This window comes from Echinops telfairi, unplaced genomic scaffold (genome assembly GCF_000313985.2).
Source record: "Echinops telfairi isolate 266 unplaced genomic scaffold, ASM31398v2 ScPeMD7_7469;HRSCAF=8507_1, whole genome shotgun sequence".
NCBI lineage: Eukaryota > Metazoa > Chordata > Mammalia > Afrosoricida > Tenrecidae > Echinops > Echinops telfairi.
Genome location: NW_022111373.1, coordinates 18759305 through 18777764, shown reverse-complemented (window position 1 = coordinate 18777764; position 18460 = coordinate 18759305). Strand labels below are relative to the sequence as shown.

Below are 18460 nucleotides of genomic sequence, written 5' to 3'. Positions count from 1 at the left end.
ACTTAACACCCTCAAAGATAGCCCAATTCAAAAAATCAGAAAGCAACAAGTGTTGGAGGGGTTGTGGGGAGATAAGAACTCTCATCCACTGCTTGTGGACCAGTAGGTATGTATAGTCATTATGGAAATTGATTTGGCGATATCTAAAACAGATGGAAATCGAGCTACCATACGACTCAGCAATCCCACTACTGGGCATATACAAACCATGGTCAGACATCTGTGCTCCAATGTTCACCACAGCACAGTTCACAATCACAAGGAGTTGGGGAAAAAACTAAATTTCCATCAACGGGCCAATGGATTAAAAAACTGTGAGAAAATAAAATAAAATTTAAATTTAAAAAAACAAACTGTGGTACATACATACAATGGAATGCTACACATCCCTAAAAAGCAGTGATGATAGCCTGAAGCACATCACCACATGGGAAGAACTGGAGGAAATTATGCTATGTGAAGTAACCCAAGCACACAAGGACTAGTACATGAGCCCACTGAGGGAAGCTTAAAAATTCAAAAGGAGGAGAGGGGAGAAGCTTCTATATGCATACATTTCTGGGGAGAAGTCCAGGTACTATGACAGGGGCCAGACCCAATCCAGGCATACATATGGCAGCCAACGAAGAAGGAAGGGAAAAGAAAGAAAACAACAATAACAAAAATGGGTACTGGGGAAACAGGGGACTAAGCCACCCAAGAGTAGGGTATTGTTTATATCTCCACAGAGAGGGAGAGAGGGACCAGACCTCAATCTGGTGCACGAAGATGTGAATGCAACATACCGGCATGAAGCAGAGAACCAATAGAGCTCTGATGGCCAGCCCCATCCTCGCTACGTGGACTTCCCACCCCACCCCCAAAAGAATGCACTACAGAGGACAGCAATGAAGCTACAGCTCAGGGAGAAGGACATGTCTGATCAGAGCACACAGGAGCAAACGAAGATGAAAGGAGAAAGAGAGTAGAACACATCCTGGCCCATAAGCCCCAAGGACACTATTCCTGCTCAGGGCTGCCAATGTACAGAGAGGACCATAGGGGAGGCCCTACCACGAGACACGACATCCCTCACTGACCCAGAGTACTATGGGGGACAACTCTGGAGATACAGTATGGGAATTATGCCTTATCTGACCAGACCCCACAGGGGCAAAACACCAAAAGTGTGCAATAGAGCAGCAAGGGGAGCAAAGCAATGAAGTTCCCAAGGAATCCCAAAAATAAACTTCAGGGCAGGGCATAGCACCCCATCATACTCAACAGGAAAATACTCATAAAGGTCAACAAACGGACCTGGAACTATTTATAGGCTTTTCTTTGTTGTTGTTGTTGTTTACTTTGTTTTGTTTTTTCTATATCATTGTTTTTGCATGTCTATCTAGAAAAGATAGGTGGGATAAACAATCAGAGAGGAAAGCAATTAGACTGATGATTCTGGGGGGACACAGGAGAGGGAGAAGTGGGAGAAGTGAGGGAAAGGAATAGAGGTCTAAATATGGGCATGTACATATGTAAATATATTCATATATAATGACAGGGCAGTAGATCTATGCATATATAATTATATATTAAGTATTAAGGTATCAGACAGACATGGGGCCTCTACTCAAGTACTCCCCCAAGGCAAGAACACTTTGTTCTAATAACCCGGGCGTCTGTGATGTTCACCTTCCTTGACATGATCGGTGAAGACAAAATGGGTGCATAAGGGTATATAAGTAAATGTAGTGAAGAAAGCTGATGGTGCCCAGCTATCAAAAGACATACTGTCTGGGGTCTTAAAGGCTGGAAGATAAACAAGCGGCCATCAAGCTGAGAAGCAACAAAATCCATATGGAAGCACACCAACCCGTGTGATCATGAGGAGTCAATGGGATCAGGTATCAGGCACCAAAGACCCAGAACAAAAAATCACAGCGATGTGAATGAGGGGGAGGGTTGAGTGGAAACCCAAAGTCCATCTGTAGGCAAATGGACCTCCTCTCACAGAAGTGACAAAAGGAAGATACAAGCCAGTCAGGGTTCAGTATAGCACCGATGAAACATATAACTTTCGTCTAGTTATTTAATGCTTCATCCCCCACACTATCATTACCCCAATTCTACCTTACAAATTTGGCTACACAGGTATAGATAAAAGCTGGAAACACAGGGAATCCAGGAGAGATAAGCCCCTCACAACCATTGATGAGAGTAACAATACAATAAAGGTAGGGGAAAGTTGAGGGGAGAAAGGGGCAACTGATCACAATGATCAACATGATACACACACACACACACACACACACACACTCACACCACCACCACCACCCAGGGGGACAAACAACAGAGGGTGGGTGAAGGGAGACAGTGGTTGGTGTAAGACATGAAGAAAATAATAATTTATAAATTATCAAGGGTTCACGAGAAGGGAGGGTGGGGAAGGAAGGAAAATGAGCTAATACCAAGGGCTCAAATAGAAAGAAAATATTTTGAAAATGATGATGGCAACATAACAAATGTGCTTGACACAATGGATGTATATATGGATTGTGATAAGAACTGTAAGACACCCCCCCCCAATAAAGTGATTTTTTTTTATTTTAGTTGGCAATGTATGGTAGATATATTTACAGCAATGAGAAAACAGCTAAACAAAACAGAACTGTTATGGCAGTTTATACACATGCACACATCTCATGAGATTGGTTTCTTGGTTTGGAGGTGTAGGATCAAAGTTTCATGGAGCATCCCACCTAAATGGTCTAATAATGCAGGTAGTGCTTCTGTTGTACCCAGTTCAATGTGGAGTGCCTGGGAACATTATTAGCTTTCAAGGGCCACCTAAGGCAAAAGAACTGGTCTCTATCTGCTGAATCAACAGAAGGAAAGTCAGGAACAGAAGGAAGATATAAAATGTGTAACTAATTGCCTCCTGCCATGAGATCAGATGAACTGGACGGTGCCCAGCTACCATGACTGAACTTTTGAATGAACATTTCACAAAAGAATTATGAACAAAAGGGGATAAATACAGAGCAGAATTTCTAATTCCCACAGACTCTAAATTCTTTGCAGTGATGGAGCATGGGTGAACCAGTAAAACTATTTCCTTGAGATAATATTTAAACTATCAACCAAAAGTATCTCCTGAAGTCATCTTAGATGCAAACAATAGTTCAGTTTACCTAGTGAAAAACAGCAACCTTGAGTATTATACTCCCTTAAGAATTAGCTAAATGGGATCAAAGTGATGACAGCAACTCAAAAGGTTAACAGGGATAGTGAGTTTATCTTTATGGGGAAAAGGGTGTGACTGGTTACACAACCCCAAGGATGTAATCAAACCACTAAACTGTACATGGGGACACTGCACAGCTTCAACAGCAGCATCCTTTTAAAGAGAGGAAGAAATCAAGTCCATAACCTCTGGATTCTGCTCAAGAATCATGGACAAAATTTGAGGGGATCCTTCTACATGGCCTCTGCCAAGTTGTTGAATTTTAATTTTTTGTTGTGTTCATAATTTTTCAGAATAAGGCATTCTTAACATTCAATGCACTAGATCATGTAGCCATGGAACAAAGAATTAAAGTCTGCTCTGGAAAAAAATTTTCAGTAACATTTAAAAAGTAACCTGATTTTCAAAAATATCTTCTTGCATTTCTTTCCACATTTCTAGTTCAAGTGCTGCTTTGTATTCTAAGGTTTCACGAGGCTCTGTCTGGATTTCTGCAGGACAAAGTGCTGGAGGCACAGAAGATGGCTTCTGGGGCACAGCAGAGAAACCCTAAGACAGGAGTAAGTAAGCATCATTAAATAGGCATTCTCATACACACACATTAGAACTCCATTAAAAGAAGTTAGTAATAGCTGATTATACTTACTTGAGATGACTCAGAGACAAACACCTCACGCATTTTTACTAGTCCATAATCTTCTAGAGTCACCGTGTAAGAAATTTCTACTATTTTGTTACTTGACCTAAAAATGAAATTTTAAAAATCAATGGAAATATTTTTTACATATTAGTTCCCCAATGCATTGCTTGTACTTAAAATATCTCACTCCCATAGGTCATCACTGCTAACATTTTTGTTTTATACACACACACACACACACACACACACACACACACACGGAGCCCAGGTGGTATAATGGATTATAAACTGGGCTGCTAAATGCAAGGTTAGCAGTTTGAAACTTCCAGTCACTCTGTGAGAGAAAGATGAGGCTTTTTACATTCATAAAAAGTTACAGTCGTAGGATGTAAGGGCGATCTGGCTGCGACATCTGTCACCCCATTGATCGCCAGGGTTGATTCGGCTGATCTGGGTGGCTAGGCGGGTGTACCCTTGTGCGTCCCTCCCGAAACTGCGCACTTGGTTGAAGAGGAAGACCTTCCCCAATAGAAGGAGGACCATCCTTCAGTCAAGGGTATATGAATAGCTGCACTCCCCTGCTAGGACCTCCAAACAGAAGTTACGGTCTTCGAAGCCTACAGAGGTGATTCTACTCTGTCCTGCAGGGTCACTATGAGTTGGAATCAACTGAATGGCAGTGAGAATACACCCACATTTTAAGATAACGCCATTTCACCTTCCTTCTTACTAATATTAGAAGCAGTTTCTTATGTTAAAAGATAAAAATTCCAACTGAACTCAGAAGAGGATGTGGAATTAGGGGTATCATAACTGATGTCAGCTAGATCTTGGCTGAAGCAGAGAGTAGCAGACAATACATGTCTTATTGAACTATTCAAAGACATTTGACTGTGTGGATTATAACCAATTATGGATAACACTAAGAAGAATGGAATTCCAGAACAGTTAATTGGGCTTATGTAAAACATGTACACAGACCAAAAGGCAGTTGTTTAAAAAGAACAAGGTATTTTGTGGTTTAAAATTACATCAGAATTGTATCCTTTCATCATTATTATCAATCTGTACATTGAGCCAATAATCTGAGAAATTAGGCTAAGTAAACTAAGCCTGTTTCCATCAGGCTTAGAGGAAGACTCAATAACAACCTTGGATGTGCAGATGAAACAACCCTGCTTGCTGAAAACAAAGGGGACTGAAGCACTTACTGAGGAAGAAAGGTTATAGACTTTGGTGTATGTTACAAAGCAACATAAAGAAAACAACAATCTTTTAAAATGGACCAATAAATAACATCATAAGAAATGAAAGTTGAAATTGTCAAGGATTTCATTTTCCTTGGATCAATAATCAGGACACAAAAAGGCAGCACCCAAGAAATCAAATGACTTAGACAAGAAGAACTAGATGGTGCCTGGCTACCACTAACTGCCCTGAAAGGGATCACGTGCGAAGGTCTTGTATGAAGTAGGAGAAAAGTATGGAACAAAACAAAATCATAAAGACCAGGTGTACTGGCTGGAAAGAGATTGGTGGAAACCCGGAGACTAGGGTCTTTCGTCAATCTTAAACCCTGGAACTGAACTCATCACTGTGGTTCAACTTTTAGCCAAACAACATAGGTCTCCAAGGTTAAAAAATAACACCAAAAGATATGCTCTCCTTAAAAGAATCAACCATAGGAGACCAAGAAGGCAGCACCAGCCCAGACACAAAGTTTAGGGGCAGCAAGGGATAAGTTAAAAGCCAATGGCAAAGGGATACTCAGGAAGTGGAATGATTGCTTCTACATTGTGGGGATTTCAATGGGCAAGAATTACTGGATAGAAAACTGTAAACTACAAAATCCCAAGCCTCCCTCCGCCCCCCCTCCACCCCCAAATCAAGTGACATATTACATGGACAAAACTACTACAAAAGACCTCTGAATATTATAAAGCTCAAATGTCACTTTGCAAACTACAGTGTACCTGATCCAAGCCACTGCATTTTCTTTGTTTCTTTTTTTTTTTGCCACTGCATTTTCAATTGCCTCATATGCAGCAAACTGGACAATTAATGAGAAAGACCAGAAAATTGATACATTTTTATGATGGAGCTGATGAAGAATAATGAAAGTACTCTGGTCTGCTAGAAACAAAAAAATCTATCTTGGAAGAAATACAACCAGAGCGCTCCTTAAACCAAGACTGGCCTGACTTCATCTTACTTACTTTGGACACTGTGTCAGGAAGGAAGGCCTAATCCCTGGAGAGCATCAAGCTTAGTAAAGTAGGCTTCTGCTTCAAAAAGGAAGCCCTTCCACAAGATGAAATGACACAGTGGCTGCAGGACAAGGTTCAAACACAGCAACAAGAGTGAGGATGGCAGAGGACCAAGCTTCAAAGGGCTGCAATTAGTCAGAACTGACTTGATGGTGCTTAACAACAAACATAATAATTCTTCTACCCTTGATTCTATAGGTTGGCCTACATTTTTTAATTTGCTGGAATGGATATATTTGTATATGATTCTTTTACTAGATATGGACATTGTCTCATGATAATTCTTAGGAGAGTTATATGTTACTTCTAACATAAAAGCTCTATACCATTAAGCACATACAATATTGACCACTAAATAACAAAAACAAGCCAAAAATATTAAGAGCAAATAAAATCTGAGGGGAAAAAAATTTTGTGTAAATCAAAATATGAAGTTCCCAAAACAACGGAACTAGTATCTAACCAACTTTTAGGTTTTTTTCTCCTAATCTCAGATCTTAGAGGAACAAAGTAAAAGGAAACACTAGATAAACTGAGCATTAGAACACTAGAGAGCAAACTCAGATGTAACACCAGTAGTCATAGAAGAGTATTAGGCAAAAGACAAAAGGACAACTTATGGCTGTGGTCAGCTAAGCAGAATCATTAGGTGAATAAAAAGCAAAGCAAACTGAATTACCCTTGTGCGGCTATAACAGGCACACTTTCACTGTAAGTCTGTCGCCAGCACTGTTCACCATTAGCACCTAAAAAGCGGGTTTTTTCTGAGGATAAGATGTTAGAAAGCTGGATTCTTGCAATCCCCAAAAGTAAATCTTTACTCATTTTATCCTTGTGCCATAACTCAACCAGCAGTGGAATCCTAAGGGAGAGAGAAACACGCAGTTAGAACTATCAAGTCTGAACTCAGTTCTGTCCTGAAGTGACATCGTTGAATAATCTTAATGCAGTCAAACATGGCTTTGTTAACAGCAAGGAAGGTCATCTAACACACAATTATTAAGACTCAATTACACAGGTAACTGTATTTTCTAGACCTCTTCTCAGTCAACAAAGGAAAACTTTCAAATACTGATTCTCCTAAGAGGATAAATCACTTGTCATAATCATTCACTATGTAAATGTGACCCAGCCTACTGTCATAGTGGCGATCCTGACTCATCGTGACCCTACAGGATAAGAGCAAACTGCCCCTTTGGGTTTTTGAGGATGTAGACCATTACAGGAGCAGAAAGTCTCAGCTTTCTCTCGAGGAGTAGCTGGTAAGCTTGAACTGCTGACCTTGCTGTTTGTAGCTAAACCTGTAACCGGCTACACCATCACTTCCTTTAAAAATAATATAAAAATTTGAATTGTGATACTGGGGAAAATTTCATACATTTCATTTTTATTCCCAAACACGTGTCAGAAAATTAGATTAAAACTTTAAAACTTCCAGTGTGCAGATGAGTAAAAGAGAAAACACAAATAACAGGGGAAATAAAAAAGTATTGCTACAAATCAGAAAAATCTTTATTAAAGAAAAAATAGCAAAATCTGAGGCCATTATTTCTTGACATCTCTATTTGCACTCCAAAACTCACTGATGTTGAGTCAATTCGGACTCATGGTGACCCTACAGGACAGGGGAGACTTGTTCCTGTGGGCTTTGGAGACCAACCCATACCGGAGTAGAAAGCCATGACTTTCTCTGTGGGAGAACTCTAAAGGCGGTGCTTTCACCTAATTCTTCCCAAAAGAACAGTGCTCTTCAATTTATGGCACTTTGGGCAAATCCTCTTGGAAGCCTCTATTTAGATTGGACCTTTTTGGAAGGCTCCCTAATGAGACTAGGAGCCTGGTAGCATAGTGGGTTACATGTAAGGCTGCTAGCCCCAAGGTCAGCAGTTGGAAACCACCAGATGCTCCACAAGAAAAAGATGAGCTATCTACTCCCATAAAGAATTACAGTCTCAGAAACTCTCAGGGGCAGTTCTACTCTCTCCTATAGGGTCTCCATGAGTCAGAATTGACTTGATGGCAGTGAGTTTGGTTTTTTGAGTTTAACAAGACTAGGAGAAGTATACTACTGACAGAACTTGTCCATAGCCAGCCACTGATTGCAGACATATGTTTTGTTTGAAATACACCAGTGCATGGATGGAACTAGCACATGCATGAATGCTTATTGACTCGCAATCTTTCATCGGAATAGCAATTATATTTGTTCTTAGTCATTTACCTTTATATATTCATTACATAAAACCAGAATTATTACTCATAAATTCTATTTTTTACAAAGTTCAAATACTCAAATTCAGGCAAATGATAAGTTAAGCAAATCTGAAAAGATCTTTTATAATCACATAAAACTATAGCAAAAGAAAGGTCATCAACTTTACTAGCAAATTTGTTTCTGGATCTCAAATGCATAAACTGTTTTGGTTTAAACCTGTAAAAATTCCTCTTTTTAATATACATAAATTTCAAGAGCTGCTATTCAAGAAAATAATTAATTTCATCAACACAGTATACACATACATACCTTAAGAAGGTATCTTGCAGCTGATGAGGCATAGTTGCAAAATCAAAAGCACAGTAAGACTGGGGTAGAAACACTTCCATATTTTTTCGTACTTCTACAGGAGGATTGGTCATAATGGGTGCTGCACTTCCAAAGAATGGATATGAGTACCTAGAATGTAGGAAAAACAAAGTCTTACTATGGTTTCTGTCAGCTATTTATAGCCTTGTATTTAAAAAACCAGGAAAATCTGAACATATCGGGCAAATACCAAAACCGGAAAAAACCAAACCCACTGCCAGTCTATTGCAACTCAGGAACCCCACTAGACAGAGCAGAAGCTGGAATCGGTACGGGAGACTACCATGCCGTTCTCCCTTGGAAAGGCCAGTGGGTGCTAACCACCAATCTTTTGGTCAGATCAAATTCAATTTTTAAAATAGTAGATACTTTAACTATTTTAAAACTGTAGGATTTTACTAGTAGCACCTACTTTCCAATTATACAAATATTTTCAGTGCTGACAGAAGCTTTTTGGAATATCCGAAATTTGGTAGGCTAAAAATATTAAACAAGAAATACAGTGCAATTTGCTTTAATTATATAAAGAAAAATTGCAGATATAATCTTTGAATGGTCCTCAGAGAAAAGGAGAATTCTGCAATTAGGAATGCAATGATATCAGATTGGAAAGACACATTCTCATCTCACTCTTTATATTAATAATATTAATAACAAAGCAATTATAATTAATAAAGCAAAACTATAAAAGTAAAACTGACCTGACTTGTTGGAAACCAAGCCAAGATTATCTGACTCTCTGAAGCACATGCCTATTGTTTCACCTTTGCACTCCAGGAACAAAGGCTCTGACCTACAATAAATACTTGCTGACTGTGTGATCCGAAGACGACAATCACAAATCTCGCATATGGTGAGGAGAAAAGTATCAGAGCAAAAACTATGAACACCAATTTGTCCAGGGCTATGGGGACAGTGAGAGCCCAAAACCCATGTGCAGAGTATCTGGTCAGACGGAGCCACTGGCAGAGCTGCTCCAGCCCCAGGGAAGAGTCTGGAACAGCCCTACTATCGGGCAGAGATCAGGGTAATCTTGATTATGCGGGATGGAACGCAACACTTGGCCAGTTGACCAGGCTATCTATGGACAAGAAAGCCCTGAATTTGTTCTGTGTCCAATTATCTCATACAGGCTCCATGACAAATTTCTTCCCTGGCTTTTTGATTATTGTTGGGGTCTTTTCCTTCTCACGCATTGTTACTATTTTTGTCTGTGTACTATTTTGTTTCACCCTTACCACCTTAGCGTGATTTTGTTTTCTGTTGGGTCTCCCAGTTGTGACGCACAGGAGTGAATGTATAATGATAATTGTGGATACAAGGGATTATAGGGAATACAGGGGCGGGGGGTGAGTTAGAGGGAAGGGGATTTCGAGAGTAACTAATGAAGATAGGAGGTAAAAGGGAGCACCAGAGTGGGCTGTGATTGCATGAATCATCTTAAAGGCGATTTCACCATGGGGACAGGGGAATGCTCTAAAATCGATGTGGTGATTGTACAATTCTCTGTACTATAATTGAAATATCGAACTACTGAATTATATGATATTTAAGTTACTTGTGAATAAAATTGCTGGGGAGTAAAGTACTTGCTGAATTTGATCTCTAAGCCTAGTTTCCTCTTTAAACAGTGTACTAATCTTTTTTGGGCTAAAAAACCCTTAGTCAATTCCAAAATGATACAAACAGAGTCACCTGTCTTTGAAAAGACAGTTAAAGATGAAGGCAACGCAAATGTACTAGTGGTGAATCAAAGCGTGACATAAGGTTACGGCTTCCTTTCTTCATAAAAATCACACCAGATTAAACCAAAGAATGCCTGACCGCTGCTGGACTTTTTTTTGAACTTTTAAAGCCAACTATAAAGATCTTAAAGTGTTCACTTAAAATTTCAGCCTGTTATCTTATTCATACATAAAAATTACTATTGAGTTAATAATTTCAATATTAATGGTAAAAACTGCTTCTCCTACAAGAACCAACATTAACATTACACATCCATTGACACAAGTATCTCAGAGCATTTGTTCGTGCAGATTTTCAACCCCCTATCCTTGAAGTATTGGATCTATTGACATCAAAAGGGGGTGGGGGATAGCAAACATTGCACACAAGGCTATCAACAGATTAGACTTATTTAAATATCAGCAATGCTTCATGAATTCCATTCTGTAGAGGGAAGCTACAATTTCATACCAGGGCAGGCCATGATTACAAAAAAATGGTCAAACCGAGAGAAAGTTAAATAGCCAGTATTTCTAAAATGGTCTTAAAATAAAACAGAGCAACAGTAGTTTTGTCATCCAGTGAATTCTGCATAGTCAAGTGGATACTAACTTTTTTACCTCTTTTTAAAAGTCTTTTCCCGTTTCCTTGCCTAGTGAACTATTAAGTTTCCCCTACGTAATGATTTTATGTTGTTTATATGGCCCAGATATCTTTAATATGTGGCACCACTAACCCCACTGCACATAGCAACTCTATATATAGTTTCCAAGGCTGTAAATCTTGACAGGAGTAAAGCCTTGTCGTTCTCCTGCAGAGCAGCTGGTGGATTTGAACCTTCGACATGGTGATAATAGTCCAGTGCTTACCAGCTAGCACCACCAGAGCCCATTACTGGTATAATGTAGTAAAGATTAGTGGCAATTAAAGAAAATGTCTTTATTGTGATAAGGAGAAACATATGCTAATATTTGGGTTTTCCAGGTCGGCTATATAAAGGTTCCATCTGACAGCATCTAACATCAGATTTCTTCCCTGTGTTTCTATGCTTCTGGACAACATTGTAAGTACCCTACCTACAATCAGATTTTCAAGAAAAAGCAGCAAAAAGATCACAGGGCAGGGAAGAAAGAAAAGGCTTCAAAGAGAATTAAAACCCACTGCCACTGAGTCGACGCTGACTCATCATGACCTTATGTAGGCTTGCCAAGACTGTACATCTTTATGCGAGCACGCCACGTCATCTCTGCTGCTGAGCAGCTGGTTAGCAGCCCAGTGTCTAACCCGCAGTGCCACCAGGGCTCTTAAAAGCAGAGAATAAGTAACAATAATTCTAGTTCTAAAAGCGGTTTTGCAGAGTTGTTGCATAACTCTTTGAGAAAAACTGTATTTGTGAGGTAAAAAACTTGTGTTTTGTCTTAAATTTTCAAAGAAAGCAGCATTGAAGTAATGATGCTCAACCACTAACAACAGTAAAGCTGATTTGGAAAGTCAAGCATGCTGTGAATTCAGGATCAAACTCATTGCTTAGTCTTTTGATATCCATCACTATCGGCACCAAATCTCGGAGGCTTTCGGGCACAGAGATCGGGATGAAGGGTTGAAAAAGCAGAATGAAAAAGCTGGAACACGGCGCAGCTGCTGAGTCGTCTGGAAACGGCAGCCCAAGATGGAGTATCTCGTCACTTTAATCACAGGAACGCCAACAACTCTGCATCTAATGGGAAACACCTGTTCCATTTATGCAAAGCTAGTTAAACAGCGGAAATATACTGCATTTATATGGCCATTCTGGCCGTAACCCCTTTTGTGATGTAAATTCTAACCTCTATGCCTGTGGTAATCAGCTCGAGGCAGTGAGTTTGCTTTTTGGTTTTGGTCTGTTACTTTTATGTTTTGTCTTAAAATGTTTAATGATTCATGGAATGCATGAGTTTCCTTATCAGCTTTAGTTCTGTGTATAAAGAACTAACTGTTGTTAGTCGCTCAGAACCATTACTTCAATGTTGCTTTCATTTAAAAATTCAAGACAAAACAAAAAAATTAAGGTGAGATCTCTTCTAAGTTACCATCTTTTATATCCTTGGGGATAAATATGACTTGCTGAAAGGCAAAAAACACCTCCATAGAAGAACAAGCCATCTCAGAAGCACGAACAGAGAGAGAAAGCCCAGGACCACATAGGAAGGAGAGCTGCCAGGGGGCACACGTGAGACCTCTGTCTGAAGTGATGGATGCTGGGACCAGAGGCAACAGGCGGTGGCATGGAGACCATGGGGCAGAGCAAAGGAGCCAGGCCAAGGCCAGAGGTGAAGCAAGGAGACCATGAAACATGACTCTGGTGTCATTGTGACATTGGTGTCACAATGGCTAAGCACTCAGTTGCTAATTGAAACGTAGGTGTTAGGAACCTACCTGTAGCTAAAAGAAAGAGCAAATAATTTGCTCCTGCAAACTGTATAGCTCAGGAGACATTTTGTGGGGCCTTCTTTGCAGTCACACTGGATTGTGATGAGTTGAAATCAACTTGATACCACAAAAAAAAACCCCGACAAATAATTTTAAATACCTACCTATAATTATTCAGATCAAGCAAGACTACTTTACCTCTTATATCACCAGTACCAGTCTCCTTTAAGTTCAAGGTCATTAGGATACAGTCCTATACCCTATTACTTCACAGATTTAACAAATGTTTCAACTTCATTGGTGATTTTTTTTTAATGTGAAACAGAAGAAAGGCATTTCTGCTTAGAAAATAGTACCTTAAGACATAATCAAATCACACCTTAATATACAATTGATTGGAAAACCAACTTCCAAGTCGTGAATACTCCTTAAGTCTATGGAAAAGCAGAAGTGGTGTGATGTTGCTGGAACAGCAATCTTCTGCCCTGAAGTTGTTTCTGAAGCATGAGATGTAATCACTGGCTGGGCCAGAGCAGATTCAGCATTCATAGCTTTAAAAAAGTTTGAAAAAATGGAAAATTGTTAACAGTTTCTCTCAAGTTAGTCAAATAATTTAAAGTTATCTCATTTACTTTCAAAAAGAAATTCGACTAGTTGGTTTAATGACCATACAAATTGAAGGATAAGCATCTTTTAATGAATGACTTGTCAAAATTACCTCACTGATTACATAATTAGTATGCTCATTACATAGTTGGTTACATAATTCATTACAAAATTACACAGTTTTGGATAACTGAACAACCTAGACTTTAATTCCCAATCTAGAAGTCTGTTTACTTTGAGCACATACTGTAAAACCTTCAGCACTGATGTAGGGATGTATGACTGCAGCCTGGTGGGCACTAACTTGCTTTCGGGAGAGAACAGCATATAAATTAGCATCCAAATGATATATTTGAGATTTACTGAAATACAAACATGAATTTTTTTTAAAGTAGCTTTGGTTATTTTAGGCATGTAGAAAACAGCTTAAGAAAAAAACTAAAACTTGAAAATCCAAATATCTTTTCCAAGTCTTTCATGTTATGAACCAGAGGTGCTCAGAGAACAGCCCAAGTCCTATAGCTTCTCAGTGGCAGAAGTAAGACTTACACCTAGGACTTCTAACTCCCAATCTACCACTGATCTAATTACTGGATATATCTATAGAATCCAATGCAATGGATGGAATTTTTTATAAGTCAGGTTAAATAGGAATTCTCTCTTACTATCAGGATCAAAAATGATAATGATTTCATTTTAAGAGGCAGCTAGTAGCTCTTATCTCTTAAATTCCCAATGAATTCAAGATATCTGGGGGAAAATCCATTGAAAGGCAACACTCTTAAATTTCTTTTGAGTATGCTATTTCTAGCGTGGAAGTTAAATGAAAAAGACTCTTACCTTTCAAAAGCAAATTCTATTATGAAGTCCAGGAGATTACAAGCACTTTAAATCAAAAATTTTTCTAACACCACACACTAATGGTTCTTTAAAACACAATCTTTACTCAGAACTCACGAAAGCTCTGTCATGTAATGGCTGCAAATCTGGCCCTGACAGATGTATAAGAGCAAAGCCTCACCTTTTGGGTTTGGTTTTGTACCCTTGTCAAACTGTAAGCTTTCCACTTCACTCTCGGTGGCGTCCTCGGTGGCTGGCGGTGACTGGGTGTGAGGCTGCGCAGGGGGCACGTCGGGTGATCTGGGGGCAGTATGTGTCTTCTCCTTGATGGGGGTTAAAGCTCTCTTCTTCGAATGCTCTGGCTCATATTCCTTCTGGGTATTGAACTCAATTAAAGACTAAAAACAATTTTAAAATAAAGTATAATTTGCAAAGAACTTTCCTTCATAATTAAGCAAAAAACTTGATGTTGCTTTTTAAAAATATATATATATTTAATATATATTTAATATTAATATAATATATATATATATAAGCTTGCTTTCCAGTTTGGATAATCCTAGTCTATTTTTCTTCATAATTTGCTATTTTTTTTTATCTCATCTAGGACTAGAAAAAGGGAGATGAACAGGAAGAATACATGGTATTCAGAGTTAAGTACTAAAATGTATCCTAATGGGTAAAAAAGGATATTCTAGAAAATAAATCGGTTATTTGTGTCCCTAGAAAGATCTTTCCTATCAGGACAATATAATAGAAGTGTATATTTATTCTATTAAAAAACAAAACCGATGTCTAGCATTCATTTCTTTCTCACATTTGTTCCACTGCTCTGTGAAAGTACATGCCTATACCTTTTAAAATCTCACTTCATTTTTTTATATATTTAATTCACGACCTACATAAATAGCAGTTCTTTGAAAAAATAGGGCACTCAAGTTTATTCAGGAGACAGAAAAGGGGGTGGAATATATTTTTATTAATAGCTAATCAAAAATTGTAATTACCCATCACAGTTACAAAAACTGGCTACGGAGTATGAGTATAGCATTAAAGCACTAATGAACCAAAAACTTTAAGTCATGCAAATCAGAAAGATGCCATGAATACAGATTCCCAGTAACTGGGTCCAAAAATGTCCCATTTCACCAGAGTTGTTCTGGTGCAATCATTGAAAGTGTGGGGAAATGGTTTCTCCTATGTGGAGAAGGTCTCAAAAGGTCAACCGGACTCTGAATATAACCATTAATAAAAATGCAACAGCTGAAGCCACAGCACTTTTCAAAGAGGCCTTTTCAGAAAACCCACCAAACCCAACCCAGGAATGCCATGTAGACTCTGACTCAGTAGGACAGTGTGGCCAGTAGGACAGAGCGCAACTGTTCTCCGGGCTTCCAAGGCTCAGTCTTGATGGAAGCCAATACCCCGACTGTCTTCCACAGAGCAGCTGCTGGGCTCAAAGCACTGACCTTTGGACTCGCAGCTAAGTGCTTCAACTGCTACAGCTCCCCCTTGACAAAATCTAGCTATGGAGTACAAAGACAATAAAGCACGAAGGAACCAGAAACCGTATTATCTTCACTCACGTCATGTCAAACAGAAAGGTGCGATTAAACTGTTAACCACTCCGCCACAGGAGCGCCTCCTTTCCAAAATGAAGAAGTCCTGTATGTTAGGGCAGTCATTAACAGAAACACACACTGACTTTTGCTAGGCAACTCTTCTGAAGTTCAACTTTCGTGAGTACGCACGAGCAACACGGAGAAGCTGTGCAGGCAGGGTGGGAGAGGGAAAGAGGGCCGCTACTTGCCTGGCTCTCGATGCCTTCTCTCTGTAGAGCTACAGACACTCCCACGGTTGGGGCCAGCTCCACAGGAACAGGTGCAAGCTTTTGTTTGGCTCGATTTGGGGGGTCAAGGGTAAAAGCACCCTCAACTGTGACCGGGTGGTGATTGATTTCTGTACTGCCCTTCTTAAGTAAGCCAGTTAATGGTATTTCAGTGCTTCCAAGTGACTGGTCTCCACAACAGAGATGGATCTAATGCAAAAGGGGGAAAAAATTTAAAACAGGACCTTATTATCTTCTTCTCTCTCATAAATATGAAGAGTTAATAAAGTCATAAAATGTTTAACAAGTAGGAAAAAACAATAGTGCAGTGTACATCAGTAACTGCACAAATAATCAATAAGCCTGCGTATAAAACAAAGTGTATTACCGTCTCAATAATGATTACCTCCTTTTCAATTCCTCTTTACTGTACGAGGGGGTACCAAAAAAAAACCCAATGTGATGTGTGGGAGATAATGCATTTGGAGTTTGCTCCACCAGATCAGACTGCTTTAATCTAGCTTTCTATTTAGAGGTTCTGATTAAAAAAAAAAAAGGCCTGATTTGTGGCAGACAAGAGACTGGTTTTACCACGATGACAATGCACCTGCTCACGCCATCTCAGTGCACCGGTTTTTCGCAAAAACAACATGCCTCTCTTCCCCGATGCACCTTACTCGCCTAACTCACCTAACCTCCATGTGACTTCTTTTTGTTTCCACAAATGAACAGGGACACGAAAGGACAGCAATTTGATGACTTAGAAGAGATGAAGAAAAAAAACAAAACGAGGGAGGTGCTGTCAGCCATCCAAACAGATGAGTTTCAAAAATGTTTCCAAGAACGAAATCACAGATTTGACAATATATTAAGTGTAATGAGAGTACTTTGAAGGTGATAAGGTTGTTTTGTAAAAAAAATTAATACATAGTTTTGTAAAAAATTCCTGTTTGGGGGGTACCCCCTCATACACTCATGTTAATAACTTTTTCTCTTCTGGCCATTTTGTAAGCTATGGTTTTAATATCTTACCATACCACCAAACACATACAAATTGTGTAATAAAATAATGCATAAATTAATCTTTATATATCAGCATATTTAACCTACACTAAAGGGCTATAAATGGCAGACTGAGATTTACTCAAAAGAGGAAAGAGGACCAGGGTTTACAGTGCTCAGTTGGGGAAGCGCAAGAGATGAAACGAGATCATCTCACACAAAACATAGCTTCAAGAGAAAGTCGGCAACCTCTGAATTTACATAAGCAATAAGTAATCAACTATAAGATATTTTTTAGCTCTAATGAAAGCAGTGTCAGGGTTAAGGAAAACCTGTAACAGGTTTGTCGTAAATACCACAACATAAAATGTTTATTTTTAATGGGCTGAAGAGAAAGCATTTTCATAACTTAAATAATGTACACTAAAATGAAACTAATAACTAAGGGTATGAAATTAATCAACATCATAATAAATGTAGAGAAGATTAAAACTGTCAAGGATTTCATTTACTTGGATCAACAACGAACACTCATGGAAACAAGAGTCAAGAAATCAAACAACACAATAGACTGGGCAAATCTGTTGCAAAATTCCTCCTTAAACATTAAAAAAAGAAAAGGCAGCATTTCCAATTACTTCATATGCATGCAAAAGCTTGACAGTGAGTAAGGAAAATTAAAGAATTGTTGCCTGTCAATTACAGTGTTGGTGAAGACTACTGAACATAACATGAACTCCCAGAATGAACAAATCTGCCTTTGTCTTAGAGGAAGTCCAACCAGAATGATCCTTAGATTCAAGTGTGGAGGGTGAGACTTTGTCTCACGTGCGTTGGGCATGTTATCAGGAGATGAGTCCCTGGAGAAGAATCCTGCTTGGTTAAATAGAGGGTCAAAGAAAGAGAGGAAGTTCCTCAGTAAGATGGATTGACACATAAGCTGCAGTAATGTGGTCAAACCTAACAACAACTGGAAAAATGGGTCGGAACTGGACGTTTTATTCTGTTGTGCACTGGGTTGCTATGAGCTGGAATCAACTGGACAGCAGCTAACACCACCACCACATTAGGAAAGTCAGTCCTTCAGGCTAAGAACTGATGTCTTATACATAGAATAATTCAAACTGCTTAAGTCCTGCTTTTCATCAGTGCAGTCTTAGCTTATTAAGTTTACTCCTGGAGAGTTTATTTCTACTAAAACTTTTATTTCCTATTCCCACTATGTGTCCTCAGTGTATACAGAGTCTAATTTTTTACACTACCAATGACTATGTTAGGTCTGTATTTCACTTATTTCATTAAAAAAAAATTTTAATAAATTATTTTATTGGAGCTT

At 39.0% G+C, this 18460-nt stretch overlaps 1 protein-coding gene across 2 annotated transcripts in view; it reads right to left on the bottom strand.

Moving 5' to 3' along the window:
* The window catches only part of CEP120 (centrosomal protein 120), an 86737-nt gene that overhangs the window by 47567 nt on the left and 20710 nt on the right, over positions 1-18460 (bottom strand). For both annotated transcript variants that reach the window (XM_004696580.4, XM_045285303.1), the window contains 7 exons: positions 16105-16332; positions 14476-14692; positions 13228-13399; positions 8655-8804; positions 6810-6992; positions 3870-3966; positions 3620-3772 (listed from right to left, as the gene is read on the bottom strand). In XM_004696580.4, coding sequence (XP_004696637.1) covers positions 3620-3772; positions 3870-3966; positions 6810-6992; positions 8655-8804; positions 13228-13399; positions 14476-14692; positions 16105-16332 — 1200 coding nt within the window. The remainder of the gene's footprint in view (positions 1-3619; positions 3773-3869; positions 3967-6809; positions 6993-8654; positions 8805-13227; positions 13400-14475; positions 14693-16104; positions 16333-18460) is intronic.